This window comes from Sorex araneus, chromosome 1, assembly GCF_027595985.1.
Source record: "Sorex araneus isolate mSorAra2 chromosome 1, mSorAra2.pri, whole genome shotgun sequence".
NCBI classification, from domain to species: Eukaryota; Metazoa; Chordata; class Mammalia; order Eulipotyphla; family Soricidae; genus Sorex; species Sorex araneus.
This window is the reverse complement of record NC_073302.1, coordinates 288,365,181-288,384,995: the sequence shown is the minus strand read 5'-3', so window position 1 is coordinate 288,384,995 and position 19,815 is coordinate 288,365,181. Positions and strand designations below refer to the sequence as shown.

The following is a 19,815-nucleotide window of genomic DNA, read 5'->3' as shown; positions in this document are numbered from 1 at the left end:
TTTTTGGGTCACACCTGGTGATGCACAGGGGTCACTCCTGGCTCATGCACTCAGGAATCACTCGTGGCGGTGCTCAGGGGACCATATGGGATGCTGGGAATCGAACCCGGGTCGACCGCATGCAAGGCAAACGCCCTACCCGCTGTGCTATCGCTCCAGCTGCAGTTTTTCCCTTTTTTTTTTAAAAAAAAAATATTGAGTGTCTCAGTGGAACTCAGGTGGTGACCGGGGGTCACTGCCCGGGGGTCACCCAGGCAGCCCTCAGTGAGATGTGTTCAGGCAGTGCTGGACACGGAACTTCTTTAAGGCTTCCGATAACGGAAGAAAAGAAAGGAAAACCTGAAAAGACTTTCTGTAAGTCAGTCAATTCGGTAGTCAGGGACTTGGTCCTGGCGATGCTGGTGGTTGGACCAGGTGCGCTAAGTGCTGTGTCCCCACCCCCAGCCTGCTTTCTCTCACCAGCCCTTCTCTGGGGCCCTCTCCCGAGCCGGCCTCCGTGCAGCCTTCCCAGAGTGGCTGCCGTCGTGCCCACCGTGGTTGTTGATCTTGATCTTCTTCCCTCTGTCTCCTTCGGCCACAGTCCTCCTCCCCCCTCCCCATGGTAAGCTGCCAGTTCCCGCTTCTCTGGCTTGCAGTTCCTGCCACAGTCCTGCCACAGGGTAATGAAGAACTAGCTCACCTTCCTACTTCTTTTTCCCTCATCTTTTTGAGGTGCAGTAAGCATTCCATGCCATTCATCCACTTGAAGCGGACCAGTTGTGAGTTATTAGTGTTGTCCATAGAGTTAAGAAGTCATCAGCGGGGCTGGAGCGATAGCACAGCGGGGAGGGTGTTTGCCTTGCACGTGGCTGACCCGGGTTCGAATCCCAGCATCCCATATGATCCCCTGAGCACCTGAGTGTAGAACCGGGAGTAATTCCTGAGTGTAGAACCAGGAGTAACCCCTGTGCATCGCCGGGTGTGACCTAAAATGCAAAAAAAAAAAAAAAAAAAAAGTCATCAGCATGCTCCTTGTAGAACACTTTCCCTTTCCAGGAAGAAATCATGTTCCCACTGACTATCCTCATTCCTCCTCCCCTCCTCAATCTCTGGCATCTGTGGCTCAACCCCGTGATTCTGCATCTACTTTTGTCTGGATCTACTTCTTGCCTTCCTGTCTCTGGATCTACAGCCTCTCTCTAGACCTACTTCCTCTCTCTCTCTATCTGCCTTTCTGGACATACCCTACGAAAGGCTGTGTTCACTCCTGTAACAGATGATTTTTGTTTTTATAAGGGGCTTCTCCCACTTAGTGTGATGTTTTCCAGAATTATTGAACTATTAGCACTGTCATTTTAGTGTCTTATTTCTGTCTTATTGCTGAGTGATATTTTAGTACCCGGGTAGGACCGTGTTTTATGTGTTCATTCATCATTTGGTGAGCAACTTTGGGTGGTTACCTTTTGTAGCTCCAGAAGGTTGTTAAAAAGTTTAGTAAAAAAAAAAAAAAGTTTAGTAATATTAGAACTTTTATTTATTTATTTTTAATAGTAGTAGACTTAAATTTTAGAATAGTTCTGTTTCTACAGAAATAGCTTTGTGTTTCCATGGGAGAAATAGCGTCTCAGGTCCTGCTAACGATCCCCCTCCTTTGCTGTATACTTTGCTATCCTAAATCAGGATGGTGCCTTTGCCACCTCCAACAAGCCAGGTCACTGATACATTGCTGTGAAAAACTTTGCCTTTTAGCTCCATTTCTTTAGTGTTCTTCCCTTTTAGGGTCCTACCCAGGACACCACAGTATTCACTCACTGTGTCTCCTCAGGCTCTCTTTGTGAGACTTTGGGGTTTGTGTATTTTTGGTTTGGGGACCACCCCCGGTGATGCTCAGGGCTTACTCCTGGCTCTGCACTCAGGGATCACTCCTGGTGCTGCTTGGCGGATCCTGTGGGATGGCAGGGATCGAACCTGGCTTGTTTGTGCATATAAACATGTACTGTTGCTCCAGTTGCTTGTCTGTGAGGGTTTTCTCAGTCTGGTCTTTCATGACCTAGACAGCTCTGAGAGGTGGGGCGGTGGGGGGTGGTGATGGTGGGAGTTGTCTGGTATATTATAGGATGCCCTTCTCTCGAACCTCCTTGATACTTTTTATGATTAGGCCAGGTTTGGGGGTTTAGGGGAGAACGGGCCCAGGAGGAAAGTGTAGCTTCCGTCGTGGAACCCCATCTGCGTAGCTTGACTGAGGGAGTCTCTAGGTTTCTCCAAGGAAATTTCCCTCCCCACACTGAGCTTCTCTGTGAGGATGCCTCATTTGCCCTCTGGCACGAAGCCCGAGGCCTCTGCTCTTCCCCTCTGCGTGTTTCTGCAGTGAATCTACTGCCTGTCTTGCTTTTCTGAGAATTTGGGGGGAGAGGGGGGTGGGCAGACTGGCAGTGCTCACGGGTTACTACTCCTGGCTCTGCACTCAGGAATCACTCTTGGCGGTGCTCAAGGGACCATGTGGGATGCCGGGGATCGAACCCGGGTTGGCTGCGTACAAGGCCAGCGCCCTACCCACTGTACAATCGCTCCAGTCCCCGCCTTCCTTCGGAATTTTATTGCTCCTAACTTTGGGACGAACATGTGAGCAAAGGGGAACATTTGTTACCAGGGCCTGAGAGATCTCAGCCGCCGGAGCGCCTGCTTCTCTGCAGGAGGCCTAGGCTGGACGCCCGCGTGGAGCCCGAGTAGCCCCTGGGCAGTGCCCACTCTGGCCCCCAGACCAAATGTTCCTGTCAGGGATGAATTCTCAGGTGATGGTGGCTGGATGATGCTCACCTTGCGTGTGGCTGTGGAGACTAGAACCCTGGTTCAAATCCCCCGGGGCCCACGGGAGGCCGCCGGGGCACTGCTGTGGATCGCTGCTGAGCACCCCCGAATAAAGAAAACGGCGCTACCTGCCCTGTCTTTTATGTTTGCTTTCACTCCGCAAAACTGCATTGTCGGGGCCGGAGCAATAGTACAGCAGGGAGGGCGTTTGCCTTGCACACGGTGACCCGAGTTCATTCCCTGGCATCCCCTATGGTCCCGAGCACTGCCAGGAGTAAATCCTGAGTGCAGAGCCAGGAGGAACCCCTGAGCATCACCAGGTGTGACCCAAAAAGATAAAAACAAAACAATAGCAACAACAACGAACTGCGTTGTCTTTTACACACATCTGGGCCTGTGTGTTTGATTTTGCAGCAATTGTCCGAAATCCAGAAGTCCAATATGCAGATCAAGTCCAACATAGGCACGTTGAAAGATGCGCACGACTTTAAAGAGGAGCGGCCCCAGCACCCCCAGGACTTCCAGAACGTCATGCAGCTGCTGGACAGCCAGGTGACACACGACGGGCCGGCACAGGGGCCATGCAAGGGGCACAGGACGGTGCCTGCCACCTGCCTGCCTGCCCGCCCTCCTTCCCTCCCTCCTTCCTCCCATCCCTCCTTCCTCCCCTTCCTCCTTCCCCTTCGTCCTTCCCTCCTTCCTTCCTTTCTTCCATTCCTCCCTCCTACCTTTCCTCCTTCCTTTCCTTTTTCCTTCCTTCCTCTTCCCTCCCTTCCGAACCTCTTTCCTTAATTCCCTTCTTCCTTCCCTCTTCCCTTCCTTCTCTTCCTCCCTTTTCTCCCTCCCTCCCTCCCTCCCTCCCTCTTTTTCTTTCTCCCTCCCTCTCTTTCTCCCGCCCTTCTTCCTTCCTGGCTTCCTTCATTTCTTCCCTCCCCTCCCTTCCTCTCTCCTTCCCTCCTTCCCTCCCTTTCTCTTTTCCTCCTTTCCTTTGCTCCCTCCTTCCCTCCCTCCCTCCCTCCCTCCCTTCTTCCCTCCCTTCCTCCCTCCCTCCCTCCCTCTCCTTTTGGGTTTTGGGTCACCCAGCGGTACTCAGGAGCTGATTCCTCTCGCTTCTGGGAGCACTTTGCCATCTTACTAGAAACCGTCAGTTACAGTTTCATCACATAGGTAGTGGGTCTCCTGGGCCCCGCTGGAAGGGAAGTTAGTCCCCGTGCTGAGCAGATGTCCTGGGCACGGTTGCCCACCAATGACGGAACGCTGCTGTTTCCCAGGAAAGCAAGTGGACTGCCCGGGTTCAAGCTCTCCATCAAGAACACAAGAAGGAGAAGAGCCGGGTAAGCTTCGGCAGCCTCTGGCCCCAGCGCTGGTCCCTGGCTAATCCTTTCGTATTTCAGGACTTGAATATGTAGTGAGGTTTGTGGAGACGCAGTGACAGCACAAACAATGAGCTGCCAGTGCAGTGTGGCCGCTGATTCTCCCTTGCTGCTTTGTTACAGTGTTTCTTCTGGCCCGCTTTTGTCTATGCAGTGGATGCCACATTTCTCTGAAGTGCAGGAACTGAAACATCAGCGGATGGGCCCTAATATTACCTTTGATGTCTGTAACTTTACGTACCTCTCATCTGATGTACCTTGAACCGTCTCTGATATTTCAAAATATTCCTCAGGGCTGGGAGAGAGACCTCAGGGGTTAAGGTGTCCACCCCGCATGTGACCAGCCCCAGGGGGGTGGTCCCTGGCACCGTGCAGACCCCCCGGGGCATCCCTGAGTACAGCGCCAGAGACCCCTGAAAGCTGCAGGCACCAGCCGGTGTGGGCTGGGTCATCCCTGCACCCCGACGGTGCCCTCGGGCCTTCACATTGCACTGCCCGCCTGGTGGCAGAGAATCTCTGGGGGGTGTCCTGAGCACCATGTGGGAGACCCCCCAAAACAAGGAGAGCCAAAAAGAAAATCCACGGGTTACGTGAAAGAGTTGTCAAAATCATGACTTTTTTTTTTTTTTTTTGCTTTTTGGGTCACACCTGGCAATGCACAGGGGTTACTCCTGGCTCTGCACTCAGGAATCACCCCTGGCGGTGCTCAAGGGACCATGTGGGATGCTGGGATTCGAACCCGGGTCGACCACATGCAAGGCAAACGCCCTACCCGCTGTGCTATTCCTCCAGCCCCAAAATCATGACATTTTTAAGGTCCCCTTGGTGAACCCCTCCGAGGCCCCGCTAAACCCCGACCCATGAACATTCGGGTCAAAACACCAAGAACGAGGGGCCGTTGGGTGTAGACTCTGGGGTGTAGACCTAAGGAGTCTGCTTCAGCTCAGCCCCCAGACCCGCGTGGCCTCTGCTGCTGTCTTTCCCACGCTGCCCAAGGCCACCCCACCCGAGGCCACGCCACCCGAGGCCACCCCGCCCAAGGTCACCCCACCTGAGGCTACATCATGTGAGGCCATGACACCTGAGGCCACACCACCCAAGGGCCACACTGCCTGAGGCCACCCCACCCGAGGCAACCCTACCTGAAGCCACCTAGCCACCTACCTGTGGCCACCCCACCTGAGGCACTGGTCCCCCCCCCCTCCCCCGCCACCTCTGCATATTTCCCCTCACCCCACAGGGTGGCTCTGAGTCTGGGACCTGCCGTAGTAATGAAGCACTTGTCTGCCATCTCGGGTTCGATCCCCAGCACCACAAAATCAGTGAATAGCACAGGGCGGCTCGGATCACTCTTGTGAAGACCGCACGCGCTTACTTGTTATTCCTGCCGGTAGTCTGTCCGTCCACCCAGACCGCTCGCACCCGGGCTGTAGGGATGGTGGTGGTCTCTGTCTGTTTAGGCCTGAGCTGTGTCCCCAAACTCCAGCAAGTGCCTGGAGATGATGGGAAAGAATGTGGGATTCTCCAGGGGGCCACCAAGAGGATTGTTGGGACTTTCATTGTTTTTTTCATGTTTTTCTTTATTTTTTAATTTTTTTATTGAGTCACCATGTGGAAAGTTACAGAGCTTTCAGTCTTAAGTCTCCGTTATACAATGCTCAACACCCATCCCGTCACCAGTGCACATTTTCCACCACCAGGAGCCCCAGTATATCTCCCCCCAACCCCACCCCATTTCCACCTGTGTAGCTGATAGATTTCCCTTTACTTTGATTACCTTCAATATTTCAACCAAAAACTCACTATTATTGTTTGGAGTTTCCCCCCCAAAGTCAGACTTGTTGAAAAGGAACCATTTGATAATATTTTACATTGCTGACAATTAAGAGATATGAGGTCACGCGGCCGCAACAGCAGCCACACACTTTTGGATTTCTGTATTTTAGTAACAAAATCCAGGGAAATTTCTGCCAAAAATTGCATCACTGCAAGCTTTTACGTCCCATTGTGGTGCTCATAAGATGGAAAAGCCAAGAGAGAAAAACCCTTCCCCCCTGGCGCCTCATGGGGCAGTGGCTCAGTTCACAGTCTAGAGACATTTCTGCGAGCTGCTGGTGCCCAAAGTAGTTTAGTCGGCCTCTGAGATCATGCTCATGCAGCAGTGGAAAAGCTCATGTTTTTCTTTTTTTGTTCATTTGCTTTGCTTTTTTTTGGGGGGGGGTCACACCCGGCGAGGCACAGGGGTTACTCCTGGCTCTGCACTCAGGAATTACTCCTGGCGGTGCTCCCCATATGGGAATCTGGGAATTGAACCCGGGTCAGCCGCGTGCAAGGCAAACACCCTACCTGCTGTGCTGTCGCTCCAGCCCCAATGTTTTTCCTTTTTTCGTGATTCCCAGCAGTGCTCAGGGCTTACTCTTGGCTCTGTGCCCAGGGACCCCATTCGGCGGGTCAATGTGCCAGGCTTGGCCTAGGCCATGGGGCATCTCTCCAGCTTTGGTTTGCAGTTTGGGCCTTCCTGGCAGGCAGGTTTGGAAAAGCTGCCTGGGAACCAGAACCCGTGTCTGTGTCCAGGCCACGTGTCCACCACAGGACACACATGTGCAGCGGCCACCCAGGGCAGCTGATGTTCATGGGCACATTCTTTTTTTTTTTTTTTTTTGCTTTTTGGGTCACACCGGCGATGCACAGGGGTTACTCTTGGCTCTGCACTCAGGAATCACCCCTGGCGGTGCTCGAGGACCCTATGGGATGCCGGGGCCCGAACCTGGGTTGGCCATGTGCATGGCAAACACCCTCCCCTCTATATTATCGCTCCAGCCCCACGTACTTTTTTTTTTTTTTTTAGTCTGTTCCAATGCTCGAGTTCTCGGAGATTCCTCTGGGTACTGCTCAAGGCACCAAGCCGCAGTGCTGGGGATTAGAAGCGGCGGCTCAGCCACCTGCCGGGGCGCACCTTTACCTCCTGGACCATCTCTCGTGATCTGTCAGTGCCTCTCTATAGCGTTGGTCTTTAGAGACAGCGCTCAGGGTCCCTTATTAATCAGAGATGATGCTGTCAAAATGGTTTCGCTGGGATGGGAACCTCCCAAACTCTGCTCAGAGACGACCACAAGCAATCAGGCTGTGTGGCTCAGTGCTCTAGCCCAGTCATGTGGGCAATGACCGGAGATGCTAGTCCCTCCCCCCAGGGCAGTGGCTGGAGATGTTGCCCACCCCCCGGGCAATACAATAGTTGGGGGTGCTTATATGAGATGCTGGTTGGTGATCAAACTGGGATCCTCATGCATGCAAGTCGTGTGTCCCTGATGCCTCAGCTCTCTGTCTCCCGGAATACTATGGGAAAATTGTTCTTATTATTTTAAATTTCTTGGTTTGGGGGCCACACCCAGCTGTGCTCAGGCCTTACTCCTGGCTTTGCACTCAGGGATCACTCATGGAGCTGGGGACTGACTGAGCTGTGGTCAGCAGCGTGTCAGACACGCGTTGCCAGCCCTGTACTGTCTGTCCGGCCCGAGGGACACTCTTTTTAATCTTTGCTCCCCCAAAGCCTCTGCTGGCCGGGGTCATTTCGGAGGACTCCAGTGACTTTGTAGCTGCGGTGAAATTCCTGGAGTGAGTTTGACATGTGGCTCCTGGAAGGGCGAGGGAAGGCCCCACGGATGGTGCTTTGGAGCGTGGTGGGCGGAGGGGAGGGGGTGCTCGCCATGCCGCCCGCACGGGACGTGGCCTGCCGCTAGGCTATGCTGCTCCCCTGTCTGCTGGTCTCGCTGGCCAGGAGCTGCCCGTCGCTCCTTCCTCCCTCTCCCTGAAGCCCTAACAGAGGGGCGAATTCAACCAAGTTGGGTAATCTGCGCCCGAGCCCTAACTATTCATTATTCCACATGGTTGGCGCCTGCTCTTCCCACAATGCACGTATTGTGTTTCTCTGTGGAAGGGAAGTTGCACTTGCCAACGTTTTATTGCTTTACCTACATTCTTGGCAGCCTTTGTTTTTTAAATAACAGTGGTCAGAGTTCAAAGGGAGTTGCAGAGAGCAGGGGGGCGTGCCCTTTGACCTGCACGGGATTGTGGGATGACCACCCTGGGAAAGGGAGGAGGGGCTGGGGGCAAGGGAGACCCAGGGAGAAGAGCCCGGAGCCCTGGACATGATAGGGGGTTGTGAGGCTCGGGTTCAAGGGCCACCGTGCTTGTGCTTTCGCGCCCGGCCCTCCTGTGTGTAGACGCTTCGCCGTTCTTGACTCTTGCCTGTGCCTTGCTCCCTTCTCAATTCACAGACCCAGGGGCTGGAGCGATAGCACAGCAGGGAGGTCATTTGCCTTGCACATGCCTGACCCGGGTTCGATCAAGTAATTCCTGAGTGAAGAGCCAGGAGTGACCCCCGAGCATCGCTGGGTGTGACTCAAAAAGCCAAAAAAAAAATAAAATCAATTCACAGACCCAAATGGTACTACCACCCCTTAATATTTTTCCCCCTAGGCCCCATTTCTTCTCGGGGTCCCATCATTCTTGACCCAGAGCCGCCACCCAGAACCCCGGGGCCTCTGTCCTCGGCTTTTCCTTCTGTTCCTCCCCCTCCGCGTGGCGACATGGTCGGGTCGTCTCCTGACTGCATCCTCCTGGGGCCGAGTCTTGGCAGCCGCTCGCCTGGGAAAGGTCCTTGGTCCTGGCTCTGACATGGCCCAGCCCGCGGTGACCCGCACGCCGTGACTCTCAGCGCTGCCATCTGTTGCTGGGACTCGCTGGCTTCTTATTGTTCCTGGTTGTTTTCGTGGACACCGGCTATTTTTAGAGGCCTTTTAGGGTCACCGCACAGCCGGACAGAGAGTTCAGAGAATTCATAAGCACCCTTGGCTCCGACTCTCCACATTCTCCAACCCGGTGCAGTTACTGCAGCCAGTAAACGTTTATGTCAGCAGCCTCTGGAGTCCTGTGGGTTTTCTGTGGACTTGAATGGTACATGATGGTATTTGCCCTTTTTTTTTTTTCAGGATCTTGCATTTATTTTCCACACCCTCTTTGACCTGTCTATTCATTCCTCCCTCTCCTCCTTTCATTTTCTTTTTTTTTTTTTTACTTTTTGGGCCACACCCAGCGATGCTCAGGGGTCACTCCTGGCTCTGCACTCCTGGTGGTGCTTGGGGCACTATATGGAATGCCAGGGATCGAACCTGGGTCAGCCGTGTGCAAGGCAAATATCCTATGCCCTATCCGCTGTACTATCACTCCAGACCCTCATTTTTGTTGTTGTTGTTTTCAACTGTTCCACCATTCTTTCAGAATGTCATATAGTCGGAATCCTGTAGGATCCAGGCTTCCCAGGTTGGCACCGTTCACCCAGCAGCATGCATTTAAGACTCCCCCAAGTTTCTCGTGGCTCAGACTCATTTCTTTGAAGCACTTAGTTGTAGGTCACTGCCTCCATGCACTGAGGTCAGCCTGTCCACTCACTTATAGAAGGACCTGTTGGTGGCTTCCAAGCTTGGGCAGTTATGAATTAAGCTGTTCTAAGCATTCATGGACAGAGGGTGTGTGTGTGTGTGTGTGTGTGTGTGTGTGTGTGTGTGTGTGTGTGTGTGTGTGTGTGTGTGTTTGGCTGGGGATGGGGATTGGACTGGGGGGCAGTGCTCAGGGATTATTCCTGGCTCTGCACTCAGAGATCACTACTGGTAGGCTCAGGGGACCATATGCCAGGAATTGAATCTAGGTTGGCCGTGTGCAAGGCAAGCATCTCACCCATGGCACTCTTTTTCTGATCCTTGCTTATGATTTTTTTGGTGGACATAAGTTTTCAGCTCCTCTGGGTAAACACCAGGAAGTACAATTTGGGACCTCTATTGAGAGTCTACTTAATTCTACAAGAAACTGTGTCTTCCAGTCCGCTGCTACCATTTTGAATTCCCTGCAGCCAAGTACGCGTCCCTCTTTCTCCCTCTCCTTCTGGCTTTGGTGCTGTCTGGGCTCTGGATTCTTGCCCACCTTCTGAGCAAGCCGTGATTTGTGTCCATCCTTAGGGAGACTGCATGGTTCCCTCTTCTAGCCCAGTAGCACTCCATGGTGAGCCTCTACCTTAGTTTCTTTACCCAGTCATTAGTCCGTGGGCACTTTGAAGACCGGTGCTTGACTTCTCTTGGTCCAGTCTTTGATCTTCCCTGCTGTGGAGTCTGTAAAGATGATCCTTGGAACTCTCTGGCCTCTGCGTCTCTCCCTGCCGCCTCCTAGCCCTTGTCGACAGTGGTTGCGTGGTGGACACGTGCCAAAGGCCAGAGATGGGGCTACCGACTGGGCCATATGAAAGTTACTCAGGAGGATGTGAAGGGCAGAGATGGGGCAGACCTGGGGTGAGGCCTGCATCCTGCGTCATGACTCATGCCTGTGTCACTGCACATGTCACTGCACATGTCACTGCACGTGTCACTGCACATGGCCTGCTAAGGGTCATGCACGGTTTTCGGTGTCGGTGCTATGCGGGTCCCTGGCAGTCCTGGGTTCCTGGGGTGCCGTGGCGGGTTGTCAGCGGGAGGAAGTCGGTTCTGAGCACCGGGCGGACACAGGCCTTCTCCGACTCTCGCCAGCTCCTGTCTCACATAGAGAAGCTGCGAACCTCCATGATCGACAACCTCAATGCCAGCAACGTTTTCTATAAGAAGCGGATCGAGGAGCTGGGGCAGCGGCTGCAGGAGCAGAACGAGCTCATCGTGTCCCAGCGGCACCAGGTACCGGCTGCGCCCGCGGCCCCGGCCTCTTTCCCGGCGCCACCCACGGCCCCCGAAGGCCTGTCTGGTTTTGTGAGTTAACAAGTTAATTAATTAATTATTTTTTTGTTTATATTTTGGGGGAGGCGGGGCCACATCTGGCGGTGCTCAGGACTTACTCCCGGCTCTGCACTCAGGAATTACTCCTGGCAGTGCTCGGGGGACCACAGGGGATGCTGGGAATCGAACCCGGGTTGGCCTCATGCAAGGCAAGCGCCCTCCCCCACTGTACTAACTCTCCAGCCCTCTGTTTGGTTGTGTAGGGCATTTGTAAATCAAATGAAATAAAGATGGTGACTGATAACATTCCATCGCCTTCATTTTATGCATTATGCTTAGTTGACTCGATTCATTTTGTTGGATCCAATAATTATTACTCTTTTGGTTTAGGGGGTCACACCCAATGATGCACAGGGGTTACTTCTGGCTCTGCTCTCAGGACTTGCTCCTGGCGATGCTCGGGGGACCCTATGGGATGTCGGGATAGAACTCACATCAGCTGCATGCAAGGCAAAAGCCTTCCCTGGTGTACTATTGCTCTGGTCAAAATAAACGATTTTAAAAGCATGTTAAGATACTGTAGAACAGGGCCTGCCACCCCATATGGCCTCACGAGCACCGCCAGGAGTGATCCCTGAGCACAGAGCCAGGTCACTGCCAGGTGTCGTTTGCCAGGTCGCTCCAAAACAGACAAGCAAGCAAAAGATTCTATAGCATAAGCTGATTTAGTAGCTGAATATTCAAAATGAATTTGGAGCTAGGTAAGAATTTCTTTGGATAATCACTTTGAGGCCTAGCCAGATGCAAATGCAACGTTCCAGATCCCTCGGCCCCCGATCGTGGGAGCCCAGGCGTCTCTGGAGGGCCTAGGGAAGACAGGCCTTCCAAACCACAGAGCGTGCCCTTTCTCGGTGTCTGCTTCGGGGTCACTGTCCCCGGACTGACCCCATCTTTTCTCTGCAGATTAAAGAGTTCTCCAGTAAGCCGTTCAGCAGTGGCACTGAATTCAAAGGTAAGGTACGAGGGCCCAGGGTCCAGGGGCGGGCCTTGTGACCCGCAGGGTGGCCGGGCCAGCTCCCACCAGGAATGCCAAGAGTTACGCAGCCACAGCCCCCAGGAAGGGTCTTTGCTGTTCCTCTCCCAGCCCCTCAGACCTGCCCTGTCTGGTTGGAAGTTGGGGTGAGGCCCGAAAGCTCGGGGTTCATCTCCCATCGCTGTGGCTCTGTGCCCCATTTCCTCAGCTCTAGGGTGGAAATGGACCTCAGGCCGGTCACCAGGATCCAGTGGGAGGTCAGGGGCAAAGTCCATCTGTCCAAGCTGTCACGGAAACCGCATGGTTCCCCTGAGCACCACCAGGATGGACCTCTGAGCACTGAGCTGGGAGTAGCCCCTGAGCACTGCCCGGTGCATCTCCTCCCGCATACAAACAAGCACTGGTGTTCCTCCTTTCGGGGGCCAGTGCCTCGCTGTGCGCAGGGCTGTTCCTGGCTCTGTGCTCAGGCCCACTCCTGGGGGCCCAGGGGCCATGTGGGGTGCTGGGGACACTCCCTGTGGTCCATGTGCAAGGTGGGTGCCCAGCCCCGGGTCTGACCATGACGGTCACCTCTGCTTCATCCTGAGACCCACAGAGAGCCGCTGCCTTCTTTTTCTTTATTCTTTTTTTTTTTTTCTTTTTGGGTCACACCCGGCGATGCTTAGGGATTACTCCTGGCTCTGCACTCAGGAATTACTCCTGACAGTGCTCGAGGGACCTTATGGAATGCTGGGAATCGAACCCGGGTCGGCCATGTACAAGGCAAACGCCCTACCCGCTGTGCTATCGCTCCAGCCCCCACTGCCTCCTTCTCGGTGTGTGTTTGGGGTGGACGGGAGCTCCTGAACCCCGTGGAGCTGCCAGGGCCCCCAGCTGCAGCCCCCGGCGTCCACCCCATCTCTGTCTCTTTCAGGAACTGACCTGGAAGGGCGGGGGGAGCAGCTGTGAAGCTGAGACGTCTGTTTGTCCTTCCTTCCTTCCTGCCTTCCTTCCTTCCTTCCTTTCTCCCTTCCTTCCTTCCTTCCTTCCTTCCTTCCTTCCTTCCTTCCTTCCTTCCTTCCTTCCTTCCTTCCTTCCTCCCTTCCTTTCTCCCTTCCTTTCTCCCTTCCTTCCTTTCTCCCTTCCTTTCTCCCTTCCTTCCTTCCTTCCTTCCTTCCTTCCTTCCTTCCTTCCTTCCTTCCTTCCTTCCTTCCTTCCTTCCTTTCTCCCTTCCTTTCTCCCTTCCTTCCTTCCTTCCTTCCTTCCTTCCTTCCTTCCTTCCTTCCTTCCTTCCTTCCTTCCTTCCTTTCTCCCTTCCTTCCTTCCTTCCTTCCTTCCTTCCTTCCTTCCTTCCTTCCTTCCTTCCTTCCTTCCTTCCTCCCTTCCTTTCTCCCTTCCTTCCTTCCTTCCTTCCTTCCTTCCTTCCTTCCTTCCTTCCTTCCTTCCTTCCTTCCTTCCTTCCTTCCTTCCTCCTTTCCTTTCTCCCTTCCTTTCTCCCTTCCTTCCTTCCTTCCTTCCTTCCTTCCTTCCTTCCTTCCTTCCTTCCTTCCTTCCTTCCTTCCTTCCTTTCTCCCTTCCTTCCTTCCTTCCTTCCTTCCTTCCTTCCTTTCTCCCTTCCTTCCTTCCTTCCTTCCTTCCTTCCTTCCTTCCTTCCTTCCTTCCTTCCTTCCTTCCTTCCTTCCTTCCTTCCTCCTCCCCCCTTCTTTCTTCCCTCTCTCTTCTTTCTTCCCTCCCTTCTATCCCCCTCCCTCCTTTCTCTCCCTCCCTCCCCACCTCCCTCCCTCTCGTCTTTCCTTCCTTCCTCCCTCCCTTCCTTCCTCCCTTCCTCCCTCTCTTCCTCCCTCCCTTCCTCCCTCCCTTCCTTCGTCCCTCTCTTCCTCCCTTCCTCCCTCCCTTCCTTTCTCCCTCCTCTCTTCTTCCCCATCCCTTCCTTCCTTCCTTCCCTCCTTCCTTCTTTCCTTCCCTCCCACCCTTCTGCCTTCTCTCCCTCTTTCTTTTCCTTCCTCCCTCCCTCCCTTCCTCCCTCCCTCCATCCCTCCCTCCCTCCCTCCCCTCCACCTCAGCCAGTCTAGGAATCTTTGTATACTTCATTACTGCCACCCGGACGTAGCTCTGGGGCAGGGAGCCGGGCTTCCTCCCTGTCTCTGGGACGATGGGAGCGAGGGGGACTCTTTCCCGGGAATGGCCATGGTGCCCTAGAACTTTCCCTGTGGCAGTGGAGTTTAGGGAGGAAGGCGGGGAGCCTGTGAAAGTGCTTAGTGGAAACTTCTGGAAGGACCCATGGGAAGCATCTCTGTTGGGGGAGCTGCTCTGGGTCGGCAAATCTTGTTTCTTATTTTCTAGCTGGAGAAGGTGACAGGATAGAACGCGTGTCTGAGATGTTTGCGATTGATTTGTTGTTGTTGCCGTTTTAGGGACTTCTTCAAACTGGCAGCCCTTTGAACCGAAGCTAACTGCCCCGACTATACCCAGTAAGTTCCTTGCTTTGGGGAGTAAAATTGTTTTATTTGAGAAAATAGGAGAGAGTTACACGGTCCAGAGAGAACACGGGCTTCTTCAAAGCAGAGAGAGCCGAGAGGCTGCAGTTCAGCCTCAGGTGCAGGTGAACCCTGGGGTGCCAACAGGGGAATGAGCCCTGACCTCATTAGTTTCTAGAGCAGTCTTGGGGGGCCTCGAGACTTCTTTTTAGGTGCTAGTCAACTGATATATAAGTCCTCTGTGTCATTTCTATTTTATTTTTGTGGGTTTTCTTGGGGGCGGGGGAGGGGTATAGCCAGCGGTACTCAGGGCTTACTCCTGGGTCTGTGCTCAGGAATCACCCCTGGCAGTGCTGGGCAACCTTAGAGGACGCTGAGAATTGAACCCGGGTCGGCCCCATGCCATGCAAGTACCCTACCCACTGTACTGTCCGTCCCCGCCTGCGTGTTAGTTTTCAAAAGCTTTGACAAGCGTGTCGGGGGACACAAAATGATCCACTTCAACTCCCAGCTTCCACGTGGGTACCGGGACCCGAGATCACGGGGGCGGAGAGCTAGCCAGGACGTGGGTGAAAGCACTTACCTTGGCCCACGGCCAACCCCGGTTCAGTCTTGACCACCACGGAGCCCAGGGCCAGGGAAGACCGCTGAGCATAGAGCCAGGAGTGGCCCCCGGAGCACTGCTGGATGGGGCCCGAATAGCAAACCCTGTAACTGCACATCATGGTGATTCATTAAAAATTTTTTTAAAAAAAATTAAAGAAAATAACCACACACACAAAATAAATAAAACCCAAGATGTAAACACCCAGGTGTTTCGGGGGTGGTTTGGGCTACACAGGCCTGTTCTTTTTGCAGCCTAGTCAGGGATGATTAAAAATTCTCTGGCTTGGCTCCAGCTGACTGCCTTGGGGCTTCCTGAGGCACTGCATCATGTGAGGCTCGCAGCCGAGCTCGGCGGGGGAGTGGGGGGAAGGGGGGGCCGGGCGTTGGCGTTACCGGCTCCCCATCTGCCTCCCAGACCTCTCAGGACTCAGCGTCCATCCGTGGAGATGCCCTCCCCTCTCTTTCGGCCCGGGCGTGCTGCTTTCCTGCTCTCGGCTCCCCGCCCCTCCTCCTTCCCTCCGCTGATGTCTTTGCAGTGACCGAGGGCTACACGCCTTCAGTTGCAGTGCCTGCTTGGGGGTTCTACCCAGGAACATGGTGCTTGCACATGGCATGGTGCCCACATGTCCTGGGCTGTGCTGCACCCAGAGAAGCCTGGTGGCCCCAGGGGGCTCTGAATCCCAGAGGCAGCCTGGGCAGAAGTCACAGCCCTCAGTGTTGACGCCGTGCTCGGGGCCAGGACGGGGTGGCAGTGGGAGGGTCCTGTTGGGGATCGTTGTAGCCCCATTGGCTGGAACCTGCTCCCGGTGTCCCCTGTCTGACTCCTCAGCCGCCTCTCCAGCCTCGAGCCATTGCTGCCAGAGGTCCCGATGCGGAGGAGCAGAGCGGGGAGGCTGGGGTTGTGTGGCCCAGCGCGGGGCCAGGGCCGAGTCGGGTCTGGGCGTCCTTCTGAGAGGAGGAAAAGCAAAGAGAAACACACCCCAGCGGAGGACGCAAAGGCTCAAAGACGCGGCATTCCTATTCTGTATGTTTTCGGGATGCTTGACGTGATTTTGGAGTGTTCCCATAAAACTCCACCTCGGGACCAGGGAGAGGACAGCAGGGAGGGCGTTTGCCTTGCACGTGGCTGACCTGGGTTCAATCCCCGGCACCCATATGTCCCCTGGGCACTTCCAGGAGTAATCCCTGAGTGCAGAGCCAGGAGTAACCCCTGAGCATCACTGGTGTGACGCCCTCCCTCCCGAAATCACCCACCCCCCAATAAACCTTTACTTACAGAAACGTGTGGTGAGACTAGGAGGCCCCAGGTTAGAGTTTGTCAAGTCTTTTTTTTTTTTTTTTTACTATTTTTGGCTTTTTGGGTCACACCCAGTGATGCACCAGGATGACTCCTGGCTCTGCACTCAGGAATTACTCCTGGCAATGCTCGGAGGACCCTATGGAACATGCTGGGGGTTGAACCCGGGTTGGCCGCGTGCAAGGCAAACGCCCTACCCGATGTGCTGTCGCTCCAGCTCCCCTAGAGCTTGTCAAGTCTTGATGTGGGCTAGGCAAGATGTGAGTGGATTCGATGTGAGCGGGCCAGTGGTCCAGAACTGCTGGTAATATCCGGAGTTAGGAGTCCAACTTTGACCTGTGGCCAAGGTGTATGATGAGAGCCTGTGGCGTGTCTATGCTGGCAGCTGGGGCTGGTGGCCGTTGTTACCAGTTTTTCTCAGAGTAGGATAAGAATTAAGGATCTGGGGGTCAGAGAGATAGTCGGAAGCTAGGGTGCTTGCCTTGCATGTAGCTGGCCCTGGTTTTAGTGCTGGGAATAGCACCCCCATGTACTACTGAGTATAGACCCAATTTCTCCCCCCCGCCAAAAAAAAAAAAAAAAGAGGAATTAAGGGTCTAGCTTAATCAACTAGAGAGTCATTAAGTAAATTGGCACATGGAGCAGACAGGAACAGATGAGGAGGGAAGGCAGGCCTGTGGAACGGAATGTTCTGGATCAGAGAACGTGTGGGGCAGAGAACTGTGATAGCACAGCGGGTAGGGCGTTTGTCTTGCACGCGGCCGACTCGGGTCCGATTCCCAGCATCCCATATGGTCTCCCTCGAGCACCTCCAGGAGTGATTCCTGAGTGCAAAGCCAGGAGTAACCTCTGTGCATTGCCAGGTGTGACCCAAAAAACCAAAAAAAACCCAAAAAACCCCAGAGGACATGTGCCTCTTCCTTCTCCCCTGGCTGTGCTCTCGTCTCGTGCTGAGGGCGGAATCTGAGCCGCCTCCTGGTCCTGGATCCTGGATCTTTTCATTTGAGTTTTTCTGGTGATCGCCTTACTGTCGGAGAGTAGTCACGGCCGCCTTGCTCAGAAAAGCCGGAAGCCCAGCGTGTTGCCAGGAGGCGTCCGCCCGACCGCCCATCCACAAATGACTGGAGAGAGAAAATGTGAGATCCCGCCACACTGGGCCTTGTTCCCGGGCCTGCGGAACCCACAGGGACGCTGACTCATGCAGGCCCTGGGGGAGCTTGGGAAACACAGCGAGAGGTGTGGGGAGCCGCTGACAATGGGACCGTGCATCGTGTGGCTCCGTCCGTGACTGCCCCAGAGCAGGCAGATCCGGGGAGAGAAAAAGCAGATGAGAGGGTGCCAGGGGCTAGGGATGGGGATGGCACGAGGAGTGACAGCTAAGGGGGGCCGCTGGCAACACCACCACAGGCAGGCGAGTTGTTTTTTGGTTTTTGTTTTTTTGCTTTTTGGGTCACACCCAGTGATGCTCAGGGGTTACTCCTGGCTCATGCACTCAGGAATCACTCCTGGAGGTGCTTGGGGGACCCTATGGGATGCTGGGAATTGAACCCAGGTCGGCTGGGTGCAAGGCAAACATCCTCCCCGCTGTGCTATCGCTCCAGCCCAGGCAGGCGAGTTTCGAAGGGAAATGTTCCTACCGGAGCCTTTGACTCGCTCCAGCATCACGAGCGTGAGCTTGGCGGCACAGCGGGGTGATTCCACTCGAGCCCACCGAGCTGTCCATCCCCCAAAGGGCCGTGTCAGCGCAGCCACATGGGCTGGGCAAGCTGCTGAGACGCCGTTTCTGTGTTTCATCCCGGTGTTCGGTGCCACTCCCAGCTCTGCACTGGCATGGGTCAATCCTGGCGAGGCCCAGAAGGGCCGGGGATTGGAGCCCAGGGCTCCAGCCCTTTGTCCACTTGGAACCGCTCTTCTCTTGCTCCAGGAGAGTGACCCTGGTGGAAGAGCAGTGGGCATTTGTTGAGAGGGGATGTGAGCTTTTTTGTTAAATCGGGCCAAGATGTCCCCAGAGGAATCACACGGAGACAAGTTGCGATGCAATATGCAAAGGGTCTTTATTGGCTAGCTCGAGCAAGGGCCTTCGTCCGGCTCACCGACACAGTGGCAGCCTTCTCTGAACCAGCAGCCCCGAGTCTCCAAAGCGAGGGGTTTTTACACCATAACTTTATATAACAGGGACTTTCCACAGACCACCCTTTTGGCTGCAGTCTGAGGGGCTTTCCGCTACTTGTACTTGGCTGATTGGTTAAGTTTCAGTCACATAAGAGTTGCAAAAGCATTATATAAGGGTTCTATAGCAGGGGGCTTCCCTACCTGCATCTGATTGGTCACCCTTAGTTGGCCTTACCATGGCTCTCTCACTTCGGGGAAATCATGACTCAATTCCAGGTCTCTGTGCTCAGTTCCAAGAATTCCGGAACCAAAACCTAGGCCTGCCTTCTTCTGGCTGCTTTATGAGCCTGTCCTGGCGCTGCCTTTGTTTCTCTATTTCTCATTTTCTCTCTCTCTCTCTCTCTGCTGTTTCAGTGCCCGCCCCGGTCCCACAGACTGTGGACGTGAAGCCAAGTCTGACCGTGGCACATGGTGAGTTTGGAGGACAGTCCCGCGGCTCCTGCGCGGCCTGCGGTAGATGACTTATTAACTGAAAGTGTTTCTGGGCGGCGGGCAGTGGTCACTGGGCAGAACAGGGTCCGCTCGGGTGTCTGCAAAGCTCGTGGGCAGAACCAGAGGAGGGGCGGGCTTTTAGATGGGCAGAAGCGTGGCTTTCTCCCAGCCCAGCCGACCGGCACCTGCCACGGGGCATGTGTGCTTGTTTTGATAACTTTCTCGGTGGCAGCCAGTCGTCCTTTTAAAAAACACAAACAGTGACAGCCATTGGCTGAGATGCCCGAGCAAAGGCACGTGATGGAAACCAAGGGTGAGAGAGGAGGGAAGCCCAGAGAGGCAAGAGAGCGCCCCAGGATTCTGTCCTGGGGGCTCGGGCCCAAGAGGCCGCCTTGGTTATCAGGAGGGTGGCTGCCGTGTGTTGAAGGAAACGTTTGCCTGTGGTTTGTTGGGTCAGTAAAGCTCATGAAGGCTGCTCATGAGCCACCCGGCGGTTCCCAAACCGTCTCCCCTAAACTGCTTCTGGAATCAAGTGAGGACTCCGTCCCCCACCTGCTTGCTCCGTGCCTTCTCGTTTGCCTTCGCCTCTGCCTTCTTCAGGCCGTCCTTTCTGTCTTGGTCAGTCAGGTGGTCCATCTAGGACGGCCTTTTGCAAATGATCCTTCTTGTTGACTGACCGGCTCGTGGGGTGTTTAATGCCCCTTCTTTCCCCCGCTCCCCAAAGCATCCTAAGCTGACCCGTCCCCTTGAGCTTGCATTCACCTCAGGTGCATAGCCTCTGCCCTCTGCCGCTCCTCATTTCCAGTCTCCGTGGCGCGCAGGAGTTCCCCGTGCTTGCAGCCAGGAACAGAGACGCGTGTTGGGCCCCCGTCCACCTTCCTTCATAGCGAGTGCACAGGAAAAC

The 19,815-nt window shown here is 54.6% G+C and overlaps 1 protein-coding gene across 5 annotated transcripts in view; it reads left to right on the top strand.

Annotated features, from left to right (window-relative positions):
• DZIP1 (DAZ interacting zinc finger protein 1) overlaps window positions 1-19,815 on the top strand; it is a 65,062-nt gene that overhangs the window by 21,372 nt on the left and 23,875 nt on the right. For 4 of the 5 annotated variants that reach the window (XM_055131645.1, XM_055131650.1, XM_055131628.1 and 1 more), the window contains 6 exons: window positions 3,202-3,339; window positions 4,059-4,121; window positions 10,736-10,948; window positions 11,879-11,927; window positions 14,342-14,398; window positions 18,834-18,890. In XM_055131645.1, the coding sequence (XP_054987620.1) occupies window positions 3,202-3,339; window positions 4,059-4,121; window positions 10,736-10,948; window positions 11,879-11,927; window positions 14,342-14,398; window positions 18,834-18,890 (577 nt within the window). The remainder of the gene's footprint in view (window positions 1-3,201; window positions 3,340-4,058; window positions 4,122-10,735; window positions 10,949-11,878; window positions 11,928-14,341; window positions 14,399-18,833; window positions 18,891-19,815) is intronic. The other variant, XM_055131657.1, reaches the window with a different exon arrangement.